Source organism: Gallus gallus, chromosome 10 (genome assembly GCF_016699485.2).
Source record: "Gallus gallus isolate bGalGal1 chromosome 10, bGalGal1.mat.broiler.GRCg7b, whole genome shotgun sequence".
In the NCBI taxonomy this organism is placed as follows: Eukaryota; Metazoa; Chordata; class Aves; order Galliformes; family Phasianidae; genus Gallus; species Gallus gallus.
The window spans coordinates 14,010,092-14,022,615 of record NC_052541.1 but is presented as its reverse complement, the minus strand read 5'-3'; the positions used below and the strand labels follow the sequence as shown (position 1 = coordinate 14,022,615).

Below are 12,524 nucleotides of genomic sequence, written 5' to 3'. Positions count from 1 at the left end.
GACACTCCAAACGCCATGTGGTCCGGACATCTAGGGAAGGTTGCTCAGGACTATGTCCAGAAAATGTGCCCGGATCATGCCCAGAATTTGTGCCACTGCCTTGGAATAGGAGAAATTGCCACCTTGCCCCTCTTTTATGTCAAACCTGCGTTAACAATGTCATCGAGGCCTAAGATGGTGGTAGACAAGTTTGGTGGTCCCACATGACTTCTTTATTGTCAGCCTAGCCATTATGGTCTCACTGAAGTAGAAGGAAAGGAGATGTAATGAGATGCCGAGAGGGACTGTAGAAGAAATAGCAGGGTTAATCTTCTGCTTGGGGTTACACGTCTGTGAGTTTTGGATGGTGGTGTTAAAAATGACTGATGCTTCTGCGTGCTTCACTCCTTCAGTAGTCAGCTTGCAACACCTCAGGAGGGCCTCACTTTTATAGCATGGTGGTTTCTGAAAATTGCTGTTTTGAGGTGGTTGAAGCGAGCATCCAGAACGATTGCTCACCTTGACAGAGTCTCTTCCCAACTCTGACACTTTCCTTACTTTGGAAACTTCAGCAGATCACTTTTTCGGTCACTTTGTAAGAGGAGTAGAGTTACTTCTTAGAGTTGTGAGTGCATGTTTAGCAGCTTAGTGCCTTTCATGAGAAGTTCTGGGAGTCTGGGCTCTCTTGTATCACCTACCTTTGAAATTGATGTCATTGCATCAGAATGCTTTTGAACGCTGCAGCATAAATCCTTCGTTTCACAGAGGTGTATCTAGGGAAATGTAATTATGTACGTTCTACATTCCACTTGCATCATTATATGGTAGATGTTTTTTAAAAAAGGAATTCCCAACCCCTGCAAATAGGTTTGAATGATAAGAGCAGCAATGTGTTTTTCAGAAAAGCTTCAAAAATTAAATCCAGTCAAGTAAGCAGATGGAGGACTTTCTGTTATTGTTCCCATATATTGCTCTAAGTATTGAGGCAGAAGCAGTTTCCAAGACTGAGTTTCTAACCCACACTCCATCTGATGTCTCAGATGTTCCAAGAGTTGCTGTGGCCATTCACAACTGTTAGTTCTGTAGCATTTTATGGAGGGAGGTCACAAGAGCTGTTGGCTGGAGTGCTCGGAAGACTGCTTTCAGCTTTGGAATAGCAAATTTCCAGTATGGAGCATTGTTATGAAGCCAGGAACTGCTATAAATAAAACCACTGAAATGGAAGTTGAATTGAACTGCTGGAGGAGATTGTTCTATTTGCAGTAAAGTATTGTTGTTCATCTTGACTTTTAGTCTAAATAGACAGTAGTCTACAGAAGAAAGAAAGCACAGTGTTGCCTGGTTGTGTTCTTCAGATCTTGGATGCCAGAAGAACTCCTCTGAGAGGCAGCCTAAACAAAATAAATGTCTGAGTCTTTTCAGAAGTTCTTCACTTTAAGTGCCTTTCACTGGGTCCCAGTTTAGAATTGCTGTGCTTCATTTGAAGAAGTGTGCACTTAAGTTGAAGAAGCATGTATGTGATTTGAGTCAAACCCTTTTGGTGAATGGCATTTATGACTAATGGCTGAAGGAAATTTTCAGGGGAGTTAGCTTTGCATTGATTGCATTGCATGGATATTCCTTGGATAATATTTTCATATTCTGAATTCAGTTTCGGCATATGATATCAGCAGTACAAAAAATTCTTACTGTTTTATTGTTTTAAATTCTTATTCTTTTCTTATTGGCTGAATAGTATTGGCTGAAAGGCCCTTCCCCTTCAAGGTGAATCAATTGCATGACCAGAAGACAGATGCCCCCATAGTGTTGGAGTGATGGGTATTCAGCAGCCTGATGCTCGTCAGATCACAGCACAGAGGTTTCCACCTATGGTGGTATGATGGGAGGTTTTAGGAAGTGCAGCTCTGTTATCTCCACGAGAAGTGGTGTAGCAGTATCAGTGAAAAGAGTGGCCAGCTGGCTCCTACATCCGTTTTCAGAGAAACCTGTACTTAGAATTTTTGCAAGGCTGATGCTGTGTGAGCACTGCTGTTAAATTATGTTTAGCGGGAATTGCAGTAAACCATCTTAATTTACAAAGTTTTCAGGCATGGCCATAAACAAATAGCAGCAATTCCCTGAAAAGTATGCATAGCAGTAGAAGATAAATATAACTTCAGAAAGTGAAATCGGCAGAAGGCAGGGACTATTTGGAAAACATACGTTTGAACTCATTTGTGTTATCCTTCTGATAATGAGAGATTTGGTGTCGCAGACCGATTGCCCACTTTGGCTCTGTATTTGGTAGGCTTCTCTTAGGCCAGGGCTGGGCAGCATGCAGAGGGGCTTCTCTAAAATTTAGGCATTTTCTTTTAAATAAAATAATGAGTTTTACAAGAAGACAGTGGGAGAGGTGGTTGTTTTTTCTGTTTCATGTTGGAGAAAAAAGTAAAGGAAATTTTGGGCCCTTAGTTTTAAAGCTGAAAGCTTTGAAGAGCATAACATTACCAGAATGTTGTGTTTTTTAAGAGATGGAAACAGGGAGAACTTCTCCAGGTAGATTAAGTCGACGTTTCAGATAAAGCATCGTTGCTATATCTGACAGCTGTGGTGTGTCGTTTAACTGCAGGCAGCTCCATAAAACTGATACCTTGTGTTGTTTTAGTTTGATTCCCTGGCAATTATTTCAGTGAGGCAGATAACCTTTGACTGTTATGAGTTCCTCTAAAAGTATGCCAGCAAAATGTAAGGAAAGCCTTGAATGTTCAGTTATGCATGCAGAAAGACCTGCATCCTCTGAAACCTGCACCCTCTGCAATCCGCACATTCTCAATTCTTTGTTTCTTCTGCCTCACCTGAAGCCAGATGCTTTGCAGACATTTCCTTTGCTTTGTTTCTAGTTTGCTTTGGCTGCTTTCCTCTCCTTTTTATTATTAAATACATTTTCAAGCATGCTCTAATGTCTGCTGTTAACCCACTTCTCAGCCCAGGGCCGGACTCGACCATCGAGACGAATCTCCTTCTCCTTCAGCATCTCTCCACTCATTCCTAAGTCTAAAACTCTCTTTTCTATTGGCTCTTCTTCCAGTGATGAGGAGGAGGAGTTGGATAGTAAGTAATCGTTTTCCGTGCGTTGCAGCCATTGTGGGTATAAACAAAGGGAAATCTGTGTTTCTGCTTCAGACTTTGAAGTTTCACTTTGCAAACAGTGAACTAACCTTTCTGTTGCATGATATCTAACAGCATTATCTTAGTCCCGTATCTGAGTGCTAACTAATGGCAGATTAAAAGGATTATAATCCAAAGAGTCTCGTACACCAGCACTGCTGAATCTCATCCAGTTAATTCTGCTCTGTATCCATGTGGTGAATGTTACCATCACTCACTCTAGTTGGCAGTGTTGTCATTACCTTTTTATAAAAAACAAAGTGCTTGTCTTGAGATTGTTGCAGCACATGGAGTTAAGAGGAGGAACAGAACCTCTGTATGCAAGAAGTGACTGCACTGCTTGGTGGGAGCAGGAAGAGAGAAGCCCTGATGCTAAATTCAGAAAATCTTGGTTGCAGCTCCACAGTTGCCCTACTGAGTACAATGCAAGCCAAACACCTTAGATCATCAAGGTGTTTATATTGAGTCCTGATGTTAAAATTGGAATAATTCTGTCAGGAAGCAGTCAAGTGCTGTGTGTAGTAGTTTTTCTTCCTGCTGCAAGCTCCATTGTTGAAAGTAAACCCAACTGAGGCAGAAGCTTAAATTAGTCATTTACCCTCCTCCTCCTTTTCCTCTTTTGTTTTTCTTAAGTAGACATAACAAAAATATTGAGGGTGCTTCCTCTTTCTTAAACATGTTTTGTTTTATTAGACTACCAAAATAAACTAGAAAGGATAACTCTCTATCTATAGAGGTAATTCAGAACTGGCTTCATCAGTTGGTTCTAGTACAAGCTTCCATCCCTTGTGTCCACAGTGGGAGGGGAGAAATACCTTTCCAGTCCAACAGATTTTGGTCTGTTTTTGAACTGAGAAGTCTCCATCCATTCCAAATACCTGTTGCATGTGTACACGTTTTCCTCCTTTCCATTCCCAGTCTTCACTGTGGATTTTTCCCTTGCTACAAGTCCTCTACTCTTCTTGGGTGCCATACCACCCATGTCATTATTTAAGCTCTCTCCTCCTCCCCTTTTGCTCTGTCCTCTCTTTAACAAAACTCACAATTCGTGGTCCTCACAAAGTCAGGGGTGCCATGGTCAAAAATATTCTAAGCTAAACTTGTTGATAGATATTTTTTTTTTCAAGCATCCAAGCAGTGAAGTAATTCCTAGCAGTTGGGTGAGGGTACAGTAATTTTTGAGAGCTAACCCTCAAAATTTGCCAGTATTTATCTTTGCTTCCTTAACTGTGCTGCTGTTACTGACAGGAATTTGAAGTAAGGTCATATATTGTCTCCCACAAAAATGTTGCTTCCTTTACATGTGTTATTCCCTCATATTTGAGAGTAGTGTTGTGACTTTATATAAAGGTCAGTTTACCTACAGCTAACTAATAAGGTCCCCTTGGCAAATGGACATTTTTCATGTAAAAATCCCAGGGCTATCTATTTCTTTCTTCACATCTTCAGGGTTCATAGAGGATGATTGTGTTGGTGTCATCAAGTACATAAAACATGGTTTTCAGATGGCTGGACAAGCCAGATTGCATTTGAGAAAATGTTTAATCGTTGTGATGAAGCCTTTGGATTTCTTGGCCCAGAGAAGTTGAATTACTGCCTGCATTACGGGTTACAGTATGCTAGTCCTATTGCTGCTTTCTGCATAATGGACCTTGATTGATGATTTCAGTTCCAGCTACCACGTGAAGTAGTTTTGGATGGTTATGCTTAAAAGATGTTTAAATAAGTACGCCAAAATTTGGCTGCTGACACAGCAGTGGACATACGTAGCAATCCCGACCTTTAAAAAGAAGTACCAACTTCTTCTGTGGGCCATGAAATCAGTTTTAGCATTTCAGTTTTGTACCTGGCCATGACAGGAAACACTTGTGCTGAATCTGGGAGCGTGTCCTTTTTTATGCTCATCTTCATGGGCAATATAACTTGCAGCAGAATATTGATTTTATGATGCTAAACTGTAACCTGAAACCTAAACTGTGAAATCATAAACAGAGCTTCACCTTGTTTTGTGTCTGGATACATTTTGCCTGTCAAGAGTCTCCCATTTGTAAGACAAAATACTACTGCAGTAAAAGATAAATAGAACATAATTGAAGTTCCCATGCAATGTACTTTCTCAAGGTGCTGAAAAACAGCCATGAATATCAAATCTTTTTAGCTCTTGATTCAGTATTCCTCTGCACTTGTTACGTTAACTGCAAAGAGACAGAAAGATTTGTGAAATAATGAATCCAGTCCAATTGAGTAAGCTGTTATAAAAAGGAAAGAGTGGGGAGGCTTGACCTTTGGGAAAGAAAAGCAGAGCTGGAACGAAAACCAGAGTCTCTGGGGGTCCCACCAAGGAGGGGGGCTGGGAGTTACTTGTGTGATCCTAGGAGACAATTAGGCAGTAGGAAGTACCAAAAAACCCCTCTGTAATCGGGAAATGGAAGTGGAGACTTCATTCAGTGTGTGCTACTGTATTACTCAGATTTTTTTTGATAGCTCATTAGTTAGAGGGAAGATTTTGCAGGTGAGATCCTGAGAGACCTCCAAGCAGGGATGAGGTTATGCCAGTGTTTTAGTTTACCAAAATAAAGAAGTGATATTTCTATCTCAGCCAGTGCTGATATAGTCAGCAATTAGGAACGTGTGTGATTTAGAGTTATAAGGCATAATGTTGTATGCACAGTTTTCCCCAGTGCACCTTTGGATACAGGGCCATCTTTGCCTCTTAAGTGAAGTGCCTTTTTGTGTGCACCAGTAGCTTTAATGTGTTAATGGAATTTGAAGTCAAAAGACTGGTTTTCTTAGAGTATGTATGCAGAAGCCCAGCAAGATGGTCAGTCACACTCCTTACACTTTGGATGTGACTGCAAATGGTCCTTGCAGTGAGGTGGGGGCTTTTGGAGTCCTGACAACCAGAGGGACTCTTCTCTCTTCTAGATCATTTCATCACCATTTTTTAGTATTCTTCCATGTTTCTGCTAAATGGTATCAGCCACCTAATCTGCCCCGCAAGCATTGTGCAAGCAGGTTTCTTGTGATATACAGAGAAGTTGTGTCAGTGGCAGAGCTTCGGCAGTGTGTCGCAAGTCAGCCTTCACCCAGCACAGAGCTGTGGGGCTGAGCCCTATCCTGGCAACGCATTGAGGAAAATAGAATAAGGCTTCCCTTGTTTCCCTTATTCTTTATGAAGTGTTTCAGGATTTTGATGGGAAAATGAACTATAATTTTATTGGGGAGAAGAGTTTTGTACATGAAGCCCAGATGTGTTGCACAATAGCTTCTTTCTAGTGATGTGTCAATGGAAGTATTGTGGCAGGATGATTTGCTTTCATACCTATTGTGATTACCTTGGCAGTTCTGTATCAGATACCCTGATTTACTAGCCAAGTTAACAGGTACACATCATTTGCTTAATAGCTGAAGAATGATGAAAATACTAAGCAGTCTTTCACCTCAGCTTCTAATCTGAGATCACCTAAGGTTAATGGAACAGACTTTATCCTGAGCACATGAAATCTGTTCTGAACACTCACTTCTGATAAACGTTTCCCCCTCCTCTTTAAATGTCCAAACACACAAACTGTGTTTTTAAATCCAGTGAGCTAAGACTGTAGCCTAACACGTCACCTCCCATCTCTCCTCTCTTCCAGGTACTCAGGCATTCGGTGGCCCCGCAGGTTCCTTGGTTCAGAGGTACGGTATTTTGGGGTTCCCCATCTCTTCTGTTGGCTCACCTGTGGTGTGCTCCCATTTGGAATATCATAACTCTTCCTAGCAAAACCCCAAGTGTGTTAATCAGCCCCTTGTGCATATTTTTGACAATACAGTGTGAGAATTGTTTGGTTTAGGTCTTAGCTCTAACAAGGCTTTATTCATAGGTGAATCCATCAGACTGCTATTTAACCCAGTGAGTTTACCCTGAGTTATATTTTATGCTACATGTTGTAGCTGTTCCTCCCTTTGTCAAATCTGTCTGTATTTCTTTAATGATCATGGTTTTTATGTTCCTTTCTACCCTTACAAACTGTACAGAGATGATCTCTGCAATGGGTGGAATTCCTTATTCTTCTGTAGGAACTGTGGAAGTCATAAGCTGGTACATATAAAGGCAGGCAGAAGATATATGACATCCACAATATGTGTAACTTAATATAAATAACCACTGCACTTTATTATTTTCTGTTGGTATTCTCATCTCTCTGGGGAGGCTTTACAGACAGTGTGGTGTCTGTTACAGACAGCCTTTTCACAGGGTTCATTATGCACCTTGCTCTGGAAGGAGATCTCCCATTAAAAGATGTCCATCCCTTCTGCCTGCACCAGGCCTGAAACAGGCTTCACACTGACGATTAAATGCCAGGACTGATTTTACGTGCACAAAGGCACAGGCTTTTCCTCTGAGCAGGCAGATGCTGAGCAGGTTACTCGTTATTTGGCTATTGAAGCAGCAGAGGGTGCTGTGGCACGCTTTGAGGATGGAGATTGCTTTAAAAAAAGGCTTCCTTGGAACATGTGGCAAACTGCTTGATTGGCATTTTGCCTTTATTACCTTCATGTATGTAACACAATAAGGCAGTCCATGCCCCTGTAGAATAACAGATGCATTTGTCCTTTAAAAATGTGCCACATCTGCCCCTATCCTCTTCATATGTGCTTTGGGAGAAAAACTAAAAATAAAACCCTGCCTCTTTCTGTTTTGTTTTTAGCATATCTGAAGAGAGCAGCAGTGTCCCCTCTATTAAAAGTGGAACAAAAGTCAGTCGTACCTTCAGCTACCTCAGGAATAAAATGTCCAGCAGCAAGAAGAGCAAAGTAAGTGCTTTTTGTGATTTATATAGCCACGAGAAACCTATGGGCAGCAAGGATTAATTCTGCATTTCAGTGTGTTTCCATAGTGTGGTATTTATGTCTTCACCTGACTTTATTTTTCCTTTTGCAAGGGGAGGATTTTCTGTGTGGTCCTTGAGAAGAGCAGTGTGGGAAATTTTAGCAGCCCCAAATTAAAATGCATCCAAGGCAAAGGTTTCCTGTGCAGTGTTTAGGCCTCTTTTTCCCCGCTGAATTGTTGTTCATTTTAAAGAATAGATTGCACTCTAGCATGAGTTATGGCTTTGCAGTGATTGATGGGTCTAATTTTTACAGTGCCTGAGAGGCATTTAGTAAAACGAAGGCAGGAGCTGTAAGAAGGGACTGGCTACCAAGGGTTTATATCATGTTTCCCCTTTTTTCCTACCTTTGTCACAGAGTTCCTACACACTGCTCAGCTGCTCAGACCATGACCTTGAGAGATGGCCGTTGCTTATATTTTCCTCCATTTCTGGGGGAGGTGGGTTGAGTTTGCTGAAGGTTAAACACTTTCTCAGCACAGCCAAATTTCCTGGGAACAGAACTGCTAACAGAAATAATTACAGTAATGCTGCATGCTTCGCAAAAACAGGCTACTTTTCCTTTAGATTGTCCCCAAAGATAAATATATGTTTGATTGTTTTGTTTTCTTTTGCTTGGATTTTTTCTCCTTAATCTCACCCCTATTTACCATGCCTGACAGATAGAAGCTATCTTAGCTCCTTAGCTCACAGCGTGCAGTCTGTGTTGTGTCCTTTACTGATGTCTCACTACTGTGTCGATAAATTCTATTGGAAGGCCCCTGAAACACGTAACTACATCTTCTGATGAGGGTTTGAATAGCAAACAGGAAACAAGTTGTGGCATGATGCACAGTGCCTATCACGTAGTTATGGGAGGGGTCGCAGTCTGTCTGTACAAACAACCTCCATTTAGCATTTCCCAATGCAAGCACTTGGTCTTTCACTCTGTGTTCCTGTGATATAGGTGGGTTTGTGCAGTATAATGGCATGGTGCACATTTAAATGCTTATTTTTGGAAGGTTGCATCACCACTGCAATGAGGTATCAGCTGTAATGACCTCAATGTCCATAATGTGCAGTTCCTCTTTAAGGATCTGTCTTTGAAGAAGGAAACTGCAGCTACCAACAGCTCCAAGCTGCTGCTGAAGAGCTTTAAGGCAATGCTATTCTCTGCTGTGAAGTGCAGTGTCCAAAAAAGTGCTCAGAAATGTCAGTGCAATACACCAGCGAGAAGCTGTGGTTTGCATTGCACAGACTGTGAACAAGACTGGAAATTCATTCGCTGGTTCTTGCAGTTTGGGTCTACCATCTCTAAGTCAAGAACTAAATGTAAATAACAGATTTTGTTGGGACAAGTAAGAAAATACGACAGATATTTGCTCTATCTTTCTTAGATTCATGGAATTATTAAGGCTAGAAAAGGCCACAAAGATCATCTAGTCGAACCATCAGCCTGTTCTTAAATAAGTGTAGTCCATCTGAGTTCACTGAGGTCATGATTGTGTTTGAGACTCTCAGTAAAACTAGAATTACTCCAAACTGCCAACCATCATTCACACACTAAAAACTGCAGTCCGTAGCAGTTCTGATGTTTTGGCTAACGAGAAAGCCACGATATCCAAATGACAATTTCTCTTCTGCTTTTGGTGAAATGGTTGTGCTACGCATGTTTTAGGTCTTTAGCAGTGCATTTAAGTAATTCAACATAAACATTCTTGGGAACGCTGGATTCTCAAACCTTAGGGCTGATTAAAACCTGCAAGATTTAAAAAGAAAAACAACAAACCTTGAAAGAGGAAGTTGGACAGGAAGAGTTGGTTTCTGCTGCTGTCTGGGCTGTCAGCAGGGAGAGGGAGAGTGCAAGTTCTTTCCAACTAGGTTTTGCTTTTCTCCAAACCTGGCCTCAGAAATGCATAGTTTTTCTAAGATTAACCATAAAATAAAGCACTTTGGAGAATACTAACGGCAGTGGCTCTTCTTGGAAATGAGTTTTGGGGAAGTTCTGTTAAAAAAAAAAAAAAAAGATGTTTGGAGTATTAACTGTAGTGAAGATACTGGTATACGTTTGTGTGCATTTACCCATGTGTTGAACGTTACGTAGGGATTAGTCAGTGAATCTCTTGCAATCAGCAGCATGCGCTGCTTCATGCTTTTAAAGTCTACAACGCTCTGTTCCTGTCAGTTAGCAAAACTCATTCTTCTTCCTTTTGGCAGAGAGTTTCTGGAAAATGATGACATAAAGATTAGCATGAGTAATTTCTCCTTGACTTGTGTGGTGCGTGGGTAGCATCGTACCAGCGCGTGGGTCTATAGCAGGGACTGTGAATGTTTGGAAGGACCCATAGGGCAGGAGGAGTGCAAGTATAGGGAACCTTCAGTGGTACTTCGCGTACTGAAGCACAACGTTGCAACACTGAGGTGTGTTCACTTTTACTTTTTATATATCCCAGACATCACAGAGGAGTTTTGTTTGTCTAATTCATCTGTTTTTTAAAAGCAAGGCCCCCAACTGACTTGCAACCTCAATATTAACCCCATCCTTTCCTGCCTGTAGTTAATTTTTTTTAGCAGTGGGGGGTAGGGCAGAGCAGGCAGCAAAGTAGCTCATACCGTCTTCGAGGAAGTCAGCAGATGTCGGCCCGCCCTCCTCCCCTTCTTGCTCAACCCTTTGCTGGCTGCTGCCTCTGGACTGCCACCATGGGCTAGCTCTGCTGGGAGCAGCCCTCCTGCCCTGGAGGCAGAATGTCCATCAAACGGCATCGATTTTCGGAAGTGCCCCTCGTCACAGTGAAGCTGGTAGGACTTAAGAACTGGGAGGTAAGAGTTTTGTGGTTATTTTGTAGTGGGACCAGCTGCTGCACTGCACCAGCCATTATTTTGGGTCATCAAACCAAGGGTCTTTGCCTGCAGTATCTGTTAGCGTGTTCTGGTGTAGCATTTCAGTACCCACAGATGCATCCTCAGATGCACCATAAAGCAGAGCTTCAAGTCGCGGTGCCAGTGCTGATGGAGCACAACAGTGCTTTTATTAGTGCAGCCCTATTTGAGAACAAGTAACTGTCGGAGCAAAAACAAAAAATAATCTCATTTTGAGACATGATTTCAGCATTATCGTTCCATCTGTGTGCAAAGCTCGCTGTTTGCTCCTTCAAGGCGGTGCACCATTTCCTGTTTCTCACCGAGTAGTGTAGCTTAAGTTGAAATAATTCTTACAGTGATTTTATGAAGGAGGAATATTATTCCAGACTGCAGAATTACTTGACTTTGCAGTAAGCACTGGGGACATTTGAAGCATAGGATGGTGGATCTCCTTTCAGCGTTGTGAGTGGAAGCAAGGTGTGCCTGGAACGTTGTGTGCTCCTGGGGCTTCACAAGTCCTGACAATGGAGCACATCTCTGGCAATCCTTTTGGTGCCATCACCAAGAACGTAGCTGCAGTTTTAATTCGTGAATGAGGCTGGACTTGGTGGGAGGTGGGCGGGTCAACCAGTGGAGAACAACGTGGGATGATGGTGGGATGGTGATGGCTCAGGGAGGCAGAGATGTCTGCAAAGCGTGTTTTTCCTTGCAGGTTTTCCCCTTCAGGTAGGGTTATTTCATCCTGCAATGCTCTTTTTTTTTTTTAATAGCTTTTTATTTTTTTTTTTTACAGTATAAAGTTGCATTTGGGGTGTCTGTGAGGCTTTGCAGGAAGAAACTCTGATGCTGGCATTTTACCTGGTGTGTGCTGGGAAAGGGTAGGAGGCTAGGTTACTAATTATTTAAGCATCAAAGGCACAAAAGTTTCCCTTCTAGTGGCTGCAGAGCTCGATACCTCTTTTAACTGCTTCTTGGCAGTTGCTCATACAGAGAGCTCTGCAACTCTCCAGTATTTAGGTTCCTCTTGTGAAATATTTAGCAAAGGGCACGTGGCATATAAGTAACAAAATGCAAAGTGAAGCTCACAGAAGCATTTGCCGGTTTCAGGTTGACCTTCTCTTAGAGATGCCATGAAATCTTCAGTAGTAGTTGAAATGCAGATTTGGAGATGAATAGCATGGGGAACATTTTGTATATAGAAAGATGAGGAGGCACTATAATTCAAATATTGAGTTTTTCTATGGAGTTTCCTATAAAAATTAGATGATAGGCTGTGTTTGGGAGACCTAAATCCGTGAAATGTCTCAAGGGACATTTCTCACACTTTTAGTAGTTAGCAAGCTTGTCTCAGGTAGAGATAGAAAGACAGGCAAAAACTACTGAAAATCAGGGAGGCTGTCTGTGCTTCTTTTCAAAGACAGTTGAGCAGTTCCGGGGTGGAACTGTGGCTTCCTGAAGACAAGATAATCTTTTTCTGGTGTTGCTATTGTTCCTCAGTCTTTCTGTAATGCCATATTTTGAGAGTCTGTGATGAAAGATCATTGGCTTTGTTTGTTTGGGGTTGCGTGAAGCTGTTGAAAAAAGCTGTCCCTGCTAGTAAGAAGGAGAAAGGAGGAAGAAATAATCTGGCAGTGGTTTTGTACTGCTGCTGTAGAAGGGTTGCTTTCTCCATGATACGTGCAG

General features: G+C 41.8%; 1 protein-coding gene across 19 annotated transcripts in view; it reads left to right on the top strand.

Moving 5' to 3' along the window:
• Positions 1-12,524, top strand: part of AKAP13 (A-kinase anchoring protein 13) — a 194,594-nt gene that overhangs the window by 156,237 nt on the left and 25,833 nt on the right. For all 19 annotated transcript variants that reach the window (XM_046899348.1, XM_046899343.1, XM_046899346.1 and 16 more), the window contains 2 exons: positions 6,765-6,807; positions 7,821-7,926. In XM_046899348.1, the coding sequence (XP_046755304.1) occupies positions 6,765-6,807; positions 7,821-7,926 (149 nt within the window). The remainder of the gene's footprint in view (positions 1-6,764; positions 6,808-7,820; positions 7,927-12,524) is intronic.